General features: G+C 33.9%; 1 protein-coding gene across 1 annotated transcript in view; it reads right to left on the bottom strand.

Moving 5' to 3' along the window:
• LOC123660977 (A disintegrin and metalloproteinase with thrombospondin motifs adt-2-like) overlaps window positions 1-17,274 on the bottom strand; it is a 33,378-nt gene that overhangs the window by 2,443 nt on the left and 13,661 nt on the right. The window contains exons 8-12 of the mRNA XM_045596021.1: window positions 16,807-16,921; window positions 15,100-15,258; window positions 14,649-14,867; window positions 14,156-14,279; window positions 9,305-9,480 (exon numbers count right to left, since the gene is read on the bottom strand). Of these exons, the coding sequence (XP_045451977.1) occupies window positions 9,305-9,480; window positions 14,156-14,279; window positions 14,649-14,867; window positions 15,100-15,258; window positions 16,807-16,921 (793 nt within the window). The remainder of the gene's footprint in view (window positions 1-9,304; window positions 9,481-14,155; window positions 14,280-14,648; window positions 14,868-15,099; window positions 15,259-16,806; window positions 16,922-17,274) is intronic.

The raw sequence follows: 17,274 nt of genomic DNA, 5'->3' as shown, positions 1-17,274 counted from the left end.
AAAAGGGTTGTAAGGGGGTGAAAGGTGGGGATAAAAAGTTGTACGGAAGTATCGTCATTTTTAGAGCTAGAAGCTTGAAACTTATTTTTTAGGCTGTTGATTTGTTGATTTAAATAAATATGACTTTTAAAGTTTGTAAAAGTTTTACCCTCAAGGGTGTAAAATAACAATATGTAATAGAGGATGAAAGTTTGTATGGAAATATGTAAGGTTTATGTAAATGTTTTATAAGTTCGCGACAAGAGACAAAACATTAGAGCTATTCTGATGTCCAAAATAAACCAAAAGATATATCCAAAAAATGCTGTTCAAAGTCACCATTCCACGCAGACGAAGTCGCAGGGACAGCTAGTATATTATATTTAGACATTAAGATTTCTTAACCAAGTCGGTAATATCATCATACATTTATTTCGATTTTGTGGAAAGTATATGTATATGAATGAGTTCGTAAAAAAAAAATGGAGCACAAAAATTGAGCGTACTAAAATAGACTACGTAGGATTTCGAAATATAAAAGAAGTCGTAATTGAAATAACAATTGAGTTATCTTTCAGTAATTTTCTATTTCCGTTAGGTACCTACATAAAAAGTATGAATGCGCGTTCACGCTCTTAACAAAATAGACACGTAAATATACTTAGCAGTTAGCGGTCGCACACTCATACATTACAAAGTTTAGTTACCATACGTTTAAACCATTTATGCTATACAATGCGAAATTATATAGTAATATAGTAACTAGATAAATCACAAAACACATTTGTCTAATAAGTTAAGTAGAACAGGAACACGTAAAATGTTACGTGATAATAATAAATATTATTTTTTGGCAATGAGAGTAGTTTATACGAAACTTACTATACAAGTAATAAAATACAAGTTGACGGTACTGAGTAGTACTTTGTTACTAACCGTGTACAAAGTATTCTTTGTAACGATGAAGATTTCTGCTACACATGGCTAATAAGGGGTAACGTGTAGTTTAATTAATTCTATCCTATCAGTCAAGTCCATTAGAAATACATCGGGTGTTACTTGATTTAAGAGCGACGTGTTTGACATAACAAATGTTTTGTAGAGATAAATGTCTTCACCTGCTGATATATTATATTCGATTATCCGTGGATAGAATAAATCAACGGCAATGTTTTTTTTTAGGAGATAGTTACTCTAAATTATTATGAACTTTTTACTATAAAATTTTCGATAGTAGTTCAATCTTATACTATTAAACGAGCAATCCTTGTACATATATAAATAGAATCGGTATCTCGGAATCGGCTCCAACGATTTTCATAAAATTTACAATGCAGGGGATTTAGGGGGCGATAAATCGATCTAGTTAGGATTCATTTTTAGAAAATGTCGTTTTCTCCCCGTATTTAGGCAATGAAAAAATGGCTACCATATCGTTAGAATACTTACGAAGGTAAATTTCGCAATTGTCAATAAAGTTTATTTATTTTATTTTTTATTTTTTTACACTTTATTGTACACCAAACAAATATAATAAACAAGCAACATTAACTGTAATTTGTAGAAAAAAAAGTTGTAATAACTCAGGTGGGAAATCGACCGGTCGCGATCGACCAAAAAGACCACGGTTCAAATCCTCTTTCCAGATCGATTATTATTTTTTCTTTTTTTTTTCTAATTGCACTCGTTATTTTTTATTTAAATAGCCAGTTCTTATTTTTTATAATTATGTCGGTAAAATCGAAAAATATTATTCATATTTTATCATTATTATTTTTTAAGTATTTTTTTATTTTTGATTTTTTATATTTATATTATATCCCAGGTACTGTTATAGAATGAGAGTTATAGCAATAACAATATATATTACTAGTTTATGTTTATTTATGAGATACCTAATTCATTGCGCAATCCACTTAAATATTACACCACAGACTAGGAACGCTAAAAGCTTTCATTACTAACCAACTGATGTACAAGCGATATGACGATATGTGTTGTAAATATTAAAGAAAACTTAAACATACTAGAATAAGTACATTTATCTAGACAATTATACTCGTACATACATATATACATACAAAATACATATTCATACAAAAAATAATACAATTATAATTGCATTTGTGTGTGTGATAACGCGTTGGCGCAACGGTCACAGCACTGGTGTGGCTTTTGCGGTGGCGGTTGCGGGTTCGATCTCCGCACATGACTTCGTCTGGGTGTTTGTGCAGTCTTTGAGGAGAGTACGTTAAGCCGTCGGTCCCGGTTGTTATCATGTACACCTGATAGCGATCGTTACTCATAGTAGGGAATATATCCGACAAGCCGCATGGAGTAGCGTGGTGGATTAAGCTCTGATCCTTGTCCTACATGGGGAAAGAGGCCTATGCCCAGCAGTGGGATATTACAAGCTGAAGCGTGTGTCATTATACAGTAACGAATAAAATTTGTAATTGTTATTAAACAAAATTTTATTCGTAACCCTTTTCAAACGCATGTGAAATAAATAACAGTTACCTATTTATCAAAAATGGGTAGAATATTGGTATATATTTTTGCTCTATACCCATGGTCGGCACACTACTGTAGAAGGAATGTATGGAATTTTTAAAAAGAATGATCTATCATGGTTAAACTTATCTTGATAAATTTTAACTAATTGGGTTGTTAAGGTTGTATATTGGCAAATATCCCAAAGACGATGACGCACGGAAAAGTCATAAAATATTGTTTGTTGTTTAAGCACCTTTAGCTAACAGACAACGCGTCGTGTGATAATTCTCACAGTTTGAACACTAGCGATTATTATACGGTATTGTAAAAATACTATAGTAATGCTGTTGTTAAAAATATAACTGCATTTTGAAGAAGAGCGAATTTATACTTTGTACAAATTAACATTGAATGAAATACTACCTTGTAACAAAAAATATAATTGCGCTGACAATTGAAAATTATTTTCTATTAGTCACTCCATAATGTTATTGTATTATGTAATAATGCTGTAAAGGTATATCAACATGATGACTAGAGTGAATTTTAATACGTTTCGATTAAAAGTAACTCATGAGTGTCTATATACAGTGTATATTATCGTGATTATCGTGTAACGCGTGCGCGCACGCGTTGCTACGTATTTCATCTCTGATCTTATGATATAGAAGGAAGTTATCACTTTATTCGGTGTATTAATTTTTTAAACTAACATAAAAAATGCGTTAGTAAATAAAGCAAAACCTATATAATAAAAATTTAATGATACAGTCAGGTGCTCTTATATAAAGTCAGTTCAAAAGGCTTATCTTTAATATTGTTTTATGGCGCTATTTTGATTGAACAGAGCACGTGAGATGACGCACCGGTGTTGACAAACAATAAGATTAGGAGCATTATAACACTACATTATACCAACTTGTCACTTATCACATACAAATAAAATAATGGAGAGGAAGGACTCGGCAAGATGCGAGATTACTTATTTGCCATGTTACCTTACAGATTACTTACAAGTAAACGATTAAGAATACTGTAGGAACGTGTTCATAAAACTGATAAAGAAATGTTTTGTACATTACTTAAATTGTTATGAAAACTCATAAATATAATATACCATACTATACCGTATACAGTGTTTTCCTGTGAAAAATTAAGTATAAATTAGTTCCGGACGAGTAATCGTATTCGTAGAATTATAAACACCCCGTCACATGAATAGGACGACACTATTTTTTTTTACTATCTACGACATAACACAAAATAAGTATAGAACAATTGAATGTATAAACATCTTTAGGAAAGTAAAGTTCAACCATATTCAATTAACATATTAATCACTCGGCGTGTTCTTGATACAGTAATGGTGTGTTAGGTAAATTATTCGTAAAGCGGGCTATTCTTTCAGAAAAATCTTGAAAAATAGGGCTTCGGGCCAGGTTATTAATAATTTTCTGACGATTACGAAAACAATAAATAAATAAACGCTTCACACTCATCGGCCCCCAGTAGAATTTTCTCCTGTGTTGGGGTTCGGAAACACACACAATACACAAGCACAAACGCCCAGGCCACGACAAACATCTATATGGCCAATATAAATATCTGTCGTGAGCGGGGATCGAATCCGCGACCGCCAGCGCAACAATCAGTACTGTGGCCGCTGCGCCAACGCGTCGTCAAATTATGGTAAAATAAAACTATGGTAAATTTGGAAGAAGCTCGCATAGGAACCCGCCTATACCGCGTCCGTCGTGCCAACTGGGGCAGAATACAGAAAAAAGGCTAAAGAAAATAAAAAGAAAATAGAAAACATTTTAAAACATACTCGTAAACTAGAAACATTTTTTACGAAATCTGCAGAAAGGAACGAAACGGTCACAAATACTGTACTATTGCCATCAATTTCTTGCCTTGGCTCCTCTACCGCGGAATATTACGTTTCTCCGTCCAACACTAGTAGCGATAACGCCGACGATCTATAATGAAGACGAAATTCTAATAGAAGAAAAGTCGTCTATTCCGTCAAGTGACCTCGCACTGTGGCAAGTAAATTATGTGTTTCGAGATTATATTGTTAAAAATGTACTGCAACAAAACGAAGAATTAGGTTTTTCCAGATCAGAAAGGCATTATAAAACTCAAAAAAGATTTCTATCTATAAATATGCTTAAGAAAAAGCTTAATAACGGCGAAAGTGTGAAGAGTAGCTGGTTACTATACTCAGATCCACAGGTCACGTGTTTTGTCGCCCTTGTAAATTATATGTAGGAGCATCCGTATTTGCCAAAAGCGGATTTAATGACAGGAAAAATTCTAACTTAATAACTGGTCATGACAATTCTCGAAATTATCGTAAATGTTTGGGACAATATGTATGTAGAGGTAAACTTTTACAAGGACTGGATACTCGAAGAGACAAACAATATAATGAAGAAATAACTTATTGGCGAAATCTATTATTACGGCTAATAGAAAAAAATAAGTTTTTAGCGTGGGCTTCCATCTCACGGTCAAAATGAAATTATTGCATCTGCACTAAGCGGAAATTTTCATGGCTGCATTGAGCTTATCTAAATTTGATCCTTTTATGGCTAAACATTTGGTGAGATTTGGACAAAAAGGCAGAGGTTCTCCATTGTACTTGTCATCCTCTATAATCGATGAATTTGTTTTACTTCTCACTGACGAAGTTCAACTTTCGATTATAGGAGAAATAAAAAAGCAAAATATTATTCGATTAGCATTGATCCTACTCTAGATATTTCACACACGGATCAGTTGACATATATATTCGTTATATTTTGTCTGACGGAGAACCTGTCGATCGTTTTGTCACATTTTTACAAAGAGATCAAAATAGAAGCAAAAGGAATATGAGAAAACAATAAAATCCTAGAAATGACAGTAATGATATGCTTTTGGAACTCTGTGCTCGTTAAGTTTCAAATCGTTAGTGCACAGCTACAAGCAAATTGTGACTTATTTAACGTTGTTACTCTTTATGAGACATTACATGCTTATCTTGATACGTTGCGTGACGAAAAAGAGTTCGAAAATTTTGAATCAGAGGCAATCAAGAGATGCGAAGTGACCACATACAAAAAAGATATTAGAAGAAGAAAGAAACCAAAATTTCATTTTGATGGAATTAAATGTGCCTCACATTGAGTTAGAAGAGAGATGATCTTTCATCAGGTATTGATTGTTTTAATGTGCACTTAAAAAACCGGCAAATTATTTATCTATACATATAATAAAATGGTAGGAAAGCCAAAACTGTACATTGAATATTTTTTTTTAAAGAATACTTGGGGTGTGATCTACAATCGATACCGAAGCCAAAAATATAGTTTTTAGAATTTTTGTCTGTTTGTCCGTTTGTCTGTTTGTCTGTGTGTATGTCCGGGATAAACTCAAAAAGTACTGCATGGATTTACTTCAAATTTGGCACGAATATTATTAAGAAGTCGGGTCAACATATAGGCTACATATTATCATGCTTACGGAGAACGAGTAGTGAACCTTCATTTCTTCAACGCATTCTGTAACAACGTGTAATCAACGACGCATATTTGAATGTTGTTGTTATTATGTTAATAACCATATCATAAGCTAGCTTCACACTATAAATAAAGACATTCTGTAGTATATTTAGTATCAGCATTGCACCTGTGCGAAGCCGGGGTGGGTCGCTAGTAATACAATAAACACAAAGTTTTTTTTATGAAAACTGTTTGAACTAGACGACAGTGAATTTATTAGAATGCCACTGATTTACAAGAAACTGTTGCAGAAGAATGCGTCCATTTGGCGCAGGTTTTAGAATCTGACATCGAGCTGAATTTTTATTGGTAGTATGGAACCATGTTAAAATTTTCATACTTCTACTCTACTTATTTATTACTTATTGGGCCGTCCGTAACACACCTGGCGGGGGCGCGTCCTCATAATTAGCCTAGGGCGGTTAAAACTCTTGATCAGTCGCTGTTTGAAATACACAGGCCGAAGACGGACAGCAGTGTCTCCGGTGCGACAAAGCCAGCCCTGCGGTCACCAACCCGCCTACCCAGCGTGGTGAGTATGGGCAAAACACATGAGTTCACGCCATTTTTGGCGCGAACTTGTGGAAGTCTATGTCCAGCTGTGGACTGTGATAGGCTGAAGTGATAAGACTAAAAAATAGTCAAGTAAGCACGTATTATGAAATATAACTCTAAAAGTACTTGACAGATCTCAATTAAATTTAACTGGGCCCTCATGACACGCACCACATTTAGATTTAAAAAATCAACGAAACTCATTTGAATATCACTTTGAAAAAATAAAAACAATTGAATTGAGAATCTTTTTTGAAGGAGAAAAGATTTTTAGGTTTTTTTTAACTGGCTTCAAAAAAGGAGGAGCACTAATTTGACCGTATTTTTTATATATCAGAACTTTTTACTGGGTATACCAATTTTTATGACTCTTTTTGTAATCTTAAGCTAATCCTTTTTATGTCGTCAGAATTAAATTTGATTGGATCTGGCGAGTACTTTTTGAGTTATCTCTAATAACGCGTATTTATTTGGCTATTTTTTCGTAACTATGTTGTACTATTCAATGTAATTGAACTCATTTTTTTTGTTTTACGAACAAACACCATTTTTTGTGTAATTAAAAGTACCAATATAAATTTCATCTATATCAGCATCAGCTTGAAACCTACTTTCCCTAGATGGCATTATATACCCAGATTTAGAAAAAATCCTCCCTGTGTTTCCAGTATAGCAAAATACCGTAGCGCAATTGTCTTTATTAGTGCTAAATGTTTGTTGCTGATACATAAAGCTTCCAGCAGTTTTTTCGATCTTGGTTTCTAGACTTTTTTCCGTATACTTGTGTAAAATATCAGCTGCAGAAGCAGTTAAATTAAAATGCAAAAAATATTCGAAGCTTGCAATAGCATTTTATTTGAGACTCGTCAATACCAATAACCGAACAAAAAAAAACTGATTATCAGTTTTTATAAAAACCGTTTTTTGGGTTTTTATTTGCGAAACTGGTTCAAATCACTAATAGATACCTAATAAGTACCTGTCCATAATTTTGTAAACTTTTCTATTCCTCGGTTCCTTTAAACGCGTAACAAACACACAACTCTTACAAGAAACTTTAAAATACAGCTGATAATTATAATTAGAGCAGTAAGAAAGCAGTAAGACATCAACTATAAGGAAATCTTAAAGTTCAACGATAAATGGAATATCATCAACGTAAATCGCATACGTTCGAACTTAATCATTTTTGCCAACTTTAATAACTATATTCTTAATTTAAATTACCAGTGAGTTGTTTAGTAAAAAACCTTTGTAACAATTTGGTACATTGTTAAGATAATATTATTTTCCTTGTCTAATTGTAAGGATAGATATTGCCCAGCAGTATTTTTGCGACTTCATACTAAATGTCTTCAAAGAACAAAGTTTATTAGCAACTTATAATATAATAATAATAATTAGATAAATAACATTAAACTAAAAAACCTTAATTATATATATATACATAATATAATAATTAAAAAATATTATTAAAAGGAGTCCCTTTAGGCAAGGTTCGTCCCCTTAGGCAAGGTTCCGAAGATACTGGCAGCGTTCCCCCTTTGAATAATAGCTTTTAATGTCTTAAATATACGAGTACGTATGCATATTATCACTACATCGTCTTAGGTCTTATATATATATAACACGACGAATATATAAGACGATAGTAAGACGATGTAGAGAAAAGATACCTGGAAGATATTTATTTTTAATAGAAAGTTCTGCTGCTAATACCTTTAATGGTAAAAGACTTTAATCATTCTTTTACCATTAAGAAAACACGTTCTTCACTACTGATAACATACTCTAGACTTTTAAGACAATCCGATGTCTATTTGGAGTGCCGCTAACTAAAACGTGAGGTATAGTTAAAGAGCTAGGGGACAAAACGGTGTATATGACCCATTTTTTAGACTAATTTTTTTTGTAAAATTCTACTTTTTTCGCACTTCTCTATCTTCTTCTTCTATTACATACTCTTTATTAATGATTCTCTTAAATGTAACCTATTAAATTTTCAATAATAAAATATGATAACATGAACGGTAATCAAGAATCTATTGTTTTAGTAAACAAAAAATATATTAGGTACAGGTAATTCAGTTCATTGACTAAATAGCTCACTTGATAGAACATATTGTAAGATACTTAAATTACTTAATTAATTTGGATTTTTATTTTATTCAAACTTATAAACAAAAGTGCATGTTTTGCACTAGGAACTAATAGTTCCGTACCCAAAGGGTAGAACGGGGCTCTATGACTAAAAATCCGCTGTCCGTCCGTCCGTCTGTCACCAGGCTGTATTTCATGAACCAAGATAGTTAGGACAGTTTAAATTTTCACCGATGATGTATTTCTGTTGCTGCTATAACAACAAATACTAAAGACAGAATAATATTTAAGGGGGCTCCCATACAAAAAATGTAATTTTTTAGCTCGATATTAATAACGGCGACAGGTAGACGCTTACAAACAAATACTTACTATAACAGATTACTATAACAGATAAAGGTGCGGAACCCTTTGTGCACGAGTCTGATTCGTACTTGGCCGCTTTTTATTTGAAGCCAAAACAATGTACAGCATTACAATTTTAACGTTACATTTTTCGTATTAACCTAAAAATTTATGCAGCACACAGACAGAAGCACCATCTGTCTTCAACTTCTTTTCGGTAACGTCTCAATTTTAAGCAGTACCATTAAGGTTTTTTTTATAATTTCTGAATATTTTGATCTTACTTCCGGCAAACAGTGATGCTGCAGACAGTAGTAGTGGTGGGAGCCGTCATGATGACACCAAGTGCCGTCGGGGAAGTACGGATCCAAGCCCGCGTCGTTAAGTTCCACCCGAGGCGCGTAGAACCCGCCGCCTGATGCGCGTCGACAGAATATCGCGCAACCCATCCACATACGAGCTATAATAATACAAATATAATATTTAACATTCAATTTAGAAACATGTTGTACGAGATACTACTACAACTTTTTTGGCGCAGAGGAACTTTATAACTTGAAATGAACGGTGTAGTGTACTCACACAGCATGTATCCTTTATTGAGTATAATATTAGGCGACATTATAAGATAACATTATATAATAATGACTATGATCTACTGGTGGCTATTTGTTGAATGTTGCTCATCGCGCTCATACCTGCCTCCAATAACAAAACAATGAATAACATATAGTGATTTCTAACAACGAATACCTACTTCCCACTGTAACAAATGATAATTACATTGTAGTTTTAACATAACATTGGAAATGTTCAATGACAAATGTTATCGATTTGTTTTATATGTTGAAAAAAGTTGGACCTATATAGGTATTTTTAGTGTCCGTAACAGTCAAAATAAGTTTTTAAAATTGAAAGGTATATTTTAAGCAATTCGATAAAAATAATGCCAGTTCTTAGATCATTTTTAAAGTCTCGCGAAACTTAACCATATGTGTGAATTGATTACTTCCTTCACAAAACTATTTGATATATAATCACACATCCGTTGGCATAATTATGTAGATAAGCCTGTAATAATGTCCGTTAGTCAGTCACATCATGGTTCACTGGAACACAATATAACTAAATAACAAATAATATTATAATTTTATTTTAATTATAATTATGATTAGATTGACGCTTGCTATTCGTGTTAGTAGCGAATACTATCATAACTAGGTATATCATACATGGACAGCTAAAAGCACTGTAAGCCGCCAATCTCAGCGTCACTGATCTTCAGTGCCAGTTGTGTCACACAATTTCACTGGCCATATATTTTCATACCACAGGCCTTATATTATTTCTTAAAGAGTAAACTCCAACAAGTTATATCTACAGATACTATGAAAGTGTTGTATTTGCGCCGTTTCATGCTTGTTTATTTATATGCTATAACATATAGATATATTTGTCAAAACTGTACCATAAAAATATACCACTTATAACAAAAATAGCCGAGTTTCCGTGACGCACATTTGCGGTTTCATCAAAAATAAATCTCGAATCGAAATAATATAAAGAGCTATCAAAGCCAACCAAAATAAACATTGACAGATGTGGTGCGATCGATAGAAAACTTCGTCAAAATAGTTTAAACCGATAGCTACAATAATATCAGTGACCACAATTTTTTTTTATGTTAGTAGGTACTTTTTTCAGTATCGTTTTACAGAACGTTACGCTTATCGAAATGTGACATTATTGTTTACAATAATTGTACTAATTTATTACGAATTTATCTAATTACCGTCGTTCAGTGTGGTTGTTTTCTAAAAATAACTCAATTAATAAAGAATGATTGCTTTGCCTTTATTTTTTTGCTTATTTACCAACCAGGGTTAAATGTTATCGTTATTATTAAAGACTAATGAGAATAAAAACAAACATTTAATCGCTTTGTTGAAGAAAATATTTATATTGTAGGTATAGCTACAAACAATTTTGATGACCTTTTTTCTTAAAATATAAAATCATGGTTTATGAGGTAAGTTGGTATGGGTATACGTACTTTAATAATGAGCAAATGTTAAAGGCTACTTGTATGTACATTAATATTTACTACTAGCGGACCCAGCAGATGTTGTCCTGCTCGGAAAACAGCTACCAAATTTGATAGCTTACATACCGATAGCAGAGATAAAAACTAACATATCTTTCAAGTTAGACAAAATTACAGATGCTTATAAAATTTGAAAAAATTGGTTCAATAGTTTCGGAGTAACATACTGATAGCAGCGCCACCTATCGGATCCAATTAAGATAAAATTACACTGTCTCCCAAGTTGGACCAAATCACAAATGCTTAAAAAATTTGATAAAAATTGGTTCAGTAGTTTCTGAGTTACATACATTTAAAATTTTCATTGTTAACGCCCACCCCCGTAATCCTTATTGGGCATGAGTTATCCAAAAATCCGCTCATCGATCATTTCTACATCACATAAAGGAGATTCGTACCAAATTTGGAGTCGATAGTTTAAAAACGGGAATTTTCCATTTTAACGCCCCCGCAATAATATTACAGATAATGTGAAATAGCTAGTTAATACCATTTTTACTGTATGTAAATTAAATTAAAATGCGGTTTACGAATACGATCAATTTAATCATTAATAACTTACGTAAAATGCATCCTAATATATTATTTAACATGAACTTTATTGAATAGCAATAAAGTTCAAATTGACTCTACATTTTATTAAGAAAACGTTTATATGGGAAAAAGAAAAGGGCTGTTTTTAGGGTTTTCCCGACAATTAATTGAATTTTTTTCACCTTTTAGACTTTTCCTAGACCTCCACGAACATTTCAAGACCAAGATAAGATAAATCCGTTCAGCCGTTCTCGAGTTTTAGCGAGACTAACGAACAGCTTATGCTTAATGCTTATGCTGAAGCTTATGAACAATGTATGTACAAACTTGTCCACTTTAACATCTTATATATATATATATATATATATATATATATATATATATATAAGCTGTTAAAGCGGACAAGTTTGTACATACATTTATTTTTGTACACAATATTATGATATCTACCGGTCTGATTTCAAAAATATTTTTGAATTAAAACTTCTTTACGCACGCTTGACATGAGAAGTAAGCTGATGAATGCGTGACGAGAGCGTTACAAAAAGTGTAATGGGCGAGGCAAACGGAGCAAGAGAGAGAGAGGTGCGAGGACACATTTTCTTTCTTTCTTTCTTTCATAACCACTTACGTTTCTTATATCTAAGACACAATGCAGGCCTATTGCTAAAGAAGTTTTACTTTAGTCGTGTGGTCTAAAGCACACTCGTTTTTTTTTAGAAATCATGTTTAGTAAGAAAGACAAAACAGCGTTAGTGCAAAGGTCATTGAGCTGGCGGTCACGGGTTCTGTTTCCCACATGGCAAATATTTACACTGGCCATACAGATGTTGCTGTGGTCTGGGCGTTATTGTTTGTGTATAGTGTGTGTTTCCGGACCCCCGACACACACACAGGGCAGGATTAGTTCTGGGCGATCATACTGGGCACTTTTGAGTATGAGGTGTTTATTATTGTTTATTGTTTATTATTTATTATAATATAATTGTATATCTAAGACAATGATCATCTTTAAATCATATGGGCTGCTCAAGTCAGCATGTACGACTTCTTATCAAGTTGTTTAAACTAAAGATATCATTACAGCTAGTACTTTGGTTAGGGAATTTCAGACACCTTAATTTTAAAAAATGCAACGTCAGCTTATAAATAAGTTTAAAGTGTTTAATGTCTTCCAAATGAGCTGATTCTTGAGTATGGCCGAGCATCTGGCAAATATAGGCAGGCAACTTCAAAAAAGAATGAGGTTCTCAATTCGACTCTATATTTTTTTGTTATTCTACCACAGAATTTTTGAGTTGAAGATCGATTTTAATGATTCTTTTTTTAATCGAAAGGTAGTGGGTATCATGTAGTCCCATTTAAATGTAATTGAGGTCTTACAAGTACTTTGAATTATCGCTAATAACACGTATTTAATTGAATACTCCTTTGTCGACCGACGTCGTATTTATACCTCATAATATTTTTACTGGATATGTCCCGGTTTAGATTATTCTTCTTATAATTGAAAACTGATGCTTGTATTGTGGTCCCATTAATCGAGAATCGAATAATTTAATCGAGATCTGATAACAGCTTTTTGAATAATATTTTATAACGCGTATTTACCTGACTATTGTTTCGTCTGCCTACGGTCCATGTAATTAAAGTCGGTTTTTTTTCGTTAGCAAGCAAACACAATTATCTTTTAGTTTGCTATTTGCTTATCAGATTCAGTCATAATATGTTCATTCATAAACTCGAGTTCTCACTCGAGAGAGAGTCGCTGTTATGTGGACTCGAGTCGGTTTATACGGTATTCGAATCATGACTCGAGTACGCGATTCCGCGGGTCCGCGGAAACCTAGTACTCGAACTCTAGTCCGAGACTCGAGTCTAGTATGGCAAAAAAATCATTCCAGTCGTCCAGGGTAACGGTCGGTGTAAGCTAAATGACCTTCTTTTTCGCCATTCATTTGTTTTAAAATCAGACTCGAATTCTTCAGGCGAATCGTCTCGGATTCGAATCCTGAACTCGAGTCTCAGATTCGGATTCTCGACTCTAGTCCGGACTGAAAACGGAGTCTGCACTCGAGTCAAAATAAATTGGTACCTACTTCAGTATACGAGTCCAAAACAGGAATCGAGTCTAAGTCGAGTTCAACCCTATTCAAAACATTGGTAGTATCAATGGTATTGTTAGTGGTTGGGTGGTATTATGTTTTAAAAAAAATATTTAGACGCTACATTTTCAATTAGCGATTATAATTAGAAATAATTATAGGTAGATTTTATTTCTGAATATCTATATAATTATATAAATAATTATAATATCTTTACTAATTCCCTCGCTACCATGTAAAAGTAGAGGATAGCATGAATTAGTTTATTATTTATTACACGATTATAATTGAACATTTCAGGTTCACAATTTATTTTCTAATGGACAGATTATAAACTAAAATTTTCCATTATAAAGTGGGGAGATATTTAGGAGTAGGTACGGAAGACTTACTAGGGTCGTGCGGAGCTTGCAGCCCGCCGCCGCGCGGGTCGAGCACCGGCAGCCGCGCCGCGTACTCGCTGCAGCGCCGCGCCGCCAGCTCGCTCGCCGATACGCGCGTCTTCTTGCCGCAAACCTGTCGTCGTGATAAACATTGCCGTTACTATATGTCAGGCGCTTGGACTATTTTATGAAATCTTTTGTTTTTCATATTCACTTGTGGAACGTATAAAAGAGCTTATTTTAGCTTGTATCAATCTATTCTCTAATCTATTTACCTCCTTTGTATTTAACAGAAAAACTTTGTGCTCGAGTGTTTGGTAACGACCTTTACTTTTGTTCCTATTTGTTTTAGCCATGTAGGTAAATTAGTTCTAAATTATTCATGAAGCAGTTAAAATTTGTTTAAACGCAAGCAAATCTTTTACTTCTAATTTTATTTCCGAGTGAAATACAGTCAATATAATCCGCATTTTCATTTATTAACTATGTTCACAAAACTTACCTTCGAATCGTCACAGAGCCCTACGTCGTACGAGGAGCCCTCACAGACAGCGCCCTCGGCGCAGGTGCGCCTGCGCTCGCTGGCGCCACGACCACGCAGCGTACAGCCGGAGCGGCACACGCCGGCGCGCCACGCGCTCCACGCGGCGCCAGGCGCGGTCGTGGACGCTGTGAGCGACACTTGCGTGTCCGCCGGTACACACTCTCCGCCTTGACACCACTACACATACAGAGATACCTAATGTTATTAACAGTATTTACCCCGATTAAAACGTTTATTTTTTAGGCTCAGGCGTTATTGATGTAGCGACTTATCTTTAAAAATAAGGGCAAGAAGTAAAAAACATAGCGAAAGTGATTTATGACTAAGCTCAATACAAAATATTGCAAAAATCTGTTAGAAAAAAGTACGCTAGGATAAGTTTTAAAACTGACTACTAAGCGTCACCAACCCTTCCTTGTCCGCAAGCCGTGCCGGGTAAGGCGGGTCCGGCGTAGTAAAACCCGGCACGGTGCGGTGTGCGGCACGCCAGTTGTGCGCAACGCGCAGCGTCGCCGCCCTCCCCTCCCGGCACATCTGCCGCCGCCGCATCCTTGTCGCGGAGCAGTACCTAACATAAAAAACACATAATAACGGACACAATAGATATTTCTATTTAATTGAGATAAATGTTTCAGATTTTTTTCCGAAACACAAAGGACGACGTTTCTACTAAGAACGAGAAAACTTATTCAAACCACTTTCGTAACCTTTTTCAACAAAATGTCCGTATGGGAACGAATCAGAAGTTATATCAAATGCCCAATGTCGGCAAAACCCCAAACCGAAGAACCAATAATTTTACGCTTAACCTTTACAGGATAACTACTGTTAAAAATATAATTACTCAAAAAAAAAAAAAAAAAAACGAGTGTGCTTTAGACCAAACGACTCAAGTAAAACTTCTTTAGCTTCATCTAACTTAGAACTTCCGTTCATCCCCGTTCCGTCCCTCTTAACTTCCGTTCGCCTCGCCCAATCATATCTTTCGTAACTCTCTCATCACGCATTCACCAGTTTACTCTCAAAGTCAAGGCGTAGAAATTTTACTTTATAAAATATATAAGATATACATTGAAAAAGAAGGTAAGTTACCGCCTAACGTAATCACCTCCTCTTATGAACATAGAGTTCCAGTATAACTATGTTATAGTTCCTAACTTACACGATAGTATTATATAGTTTTTATACAGCTTCGGTCGTGGTCAAAAATTTCACGTGAAAAAGTCACGTCAAACTAAATAATGACTACAGTTACTTGTGATCACATATTCTAACTACGAAATATTAAATTAGGAACTAAGTGTGAAAAAGTAAAAACAGCTCACGCTTTCTTTTACGAACGAAAGTCAAGGTCGTACTTAGAATAACATTCTTCCACAAGGAAGAATATACGGAAATATATAAAATATTATTACTTTTAAATAGAATGCAACCAAAAGCTTCCTTTCTTAATGCAGTTATTACTTTTTTTAACTGAATTCCAAAAAAGGAGGAGGTTCTGAATTCAATCGTATTCTTTTTTAATGAAAGTATGTTTTACCTGAGTACTTTTGACTGGGTGAACTGATTTTAATAATTTTTGGTTTAATAGAAAAGTGGTGCGTGTCATGTGATCCCATTTAAATTTAATTGAGATCTAACAAGTACCTTTTGAGTTGTATCTACTAATGCATATTTACTTGACTATTTTTTCATCGACCTACGTTGTGTTATACCGCACAACTTTTAACTGGATATACCGATTTTGATAATTCTTGTATAGATCGAAAGCTGATGTCTTTTTTTTTGGTATTTCCGCTAAAATTTGATTGAGATCTGATACCTACTTTGTGAGTAATTATAAAATAAATAGTCCGGTCGAAATAGACATTTTTAATAACAAAAAATTTGACTGAGCTAAATTTTGGTAGAGATTTTGGGTAAGCCAGTAAAAAAGTGTCAAATTTCGCTATAGATTCCATGTGTGTTAAAATAGCTATTTAAAGTCTACGATCGATAATTTCATGTCTTTACCTTTTCTTTTTCGAAAACGGTAATCTTAAGAATCAGAAAGTATTATCTATCTTCTTAATTTAATCTTTTATAATAATAAAGTTCTAGTATGATATTTGTTTACCTCGCATTGTTTCTTTGCTCCCCATATAACGCCAGGAGCGTCACCAAACTTTTCATGTTGAAGTTGCTGTGGGACGTCTAGGTCATCTTCTCCATCAAAAAGACAAGTAGCCCACCTACAAAAAAAAAACAAGTTTCTTACAATAAAAAACGAATTAAAGCCTCACATAATACTTTCTATACTAATAAACGTAAAATTAATTAATTTGTAATTATCGTATATCTATTATATATTCTTATTATATGAGCAAAGCGTCTTTTATCCTTACAATTACTGATTTTTTGCTTTATGTACATATACATATTGATATTTAATGATATTTTTTTTGTCTAACAAAACTGAGAAGGAGAGATACGACCTTGGGCGAAGGTCGAGTGATCTTATTGTGTTGCCACTGTCGCAGCGAGACCGAGATATAAGACAAAACGGATAGGAATATGTTTTTTGAAGATTCCTAAAACTAATCGA

This window comes from Melitaea cinxia, chromosome 1 (genome assembly GCF_905220565.1).
Source record: "Melitaea cinxia chromosome 1, ilMelCinx1.1, whole genome shotgun sequence".
Lineage (NCBI taxonomy): Eukaryota > Metazoa > Arthropoda > Insecta > Lepidoptera > Nymphalidae > Melitaea > Melitaea cinxia.
Note: the sequence above shows the minus strand (reverse complement) of the source record. Positions and strands in the feature narration are given on the sequence as shown.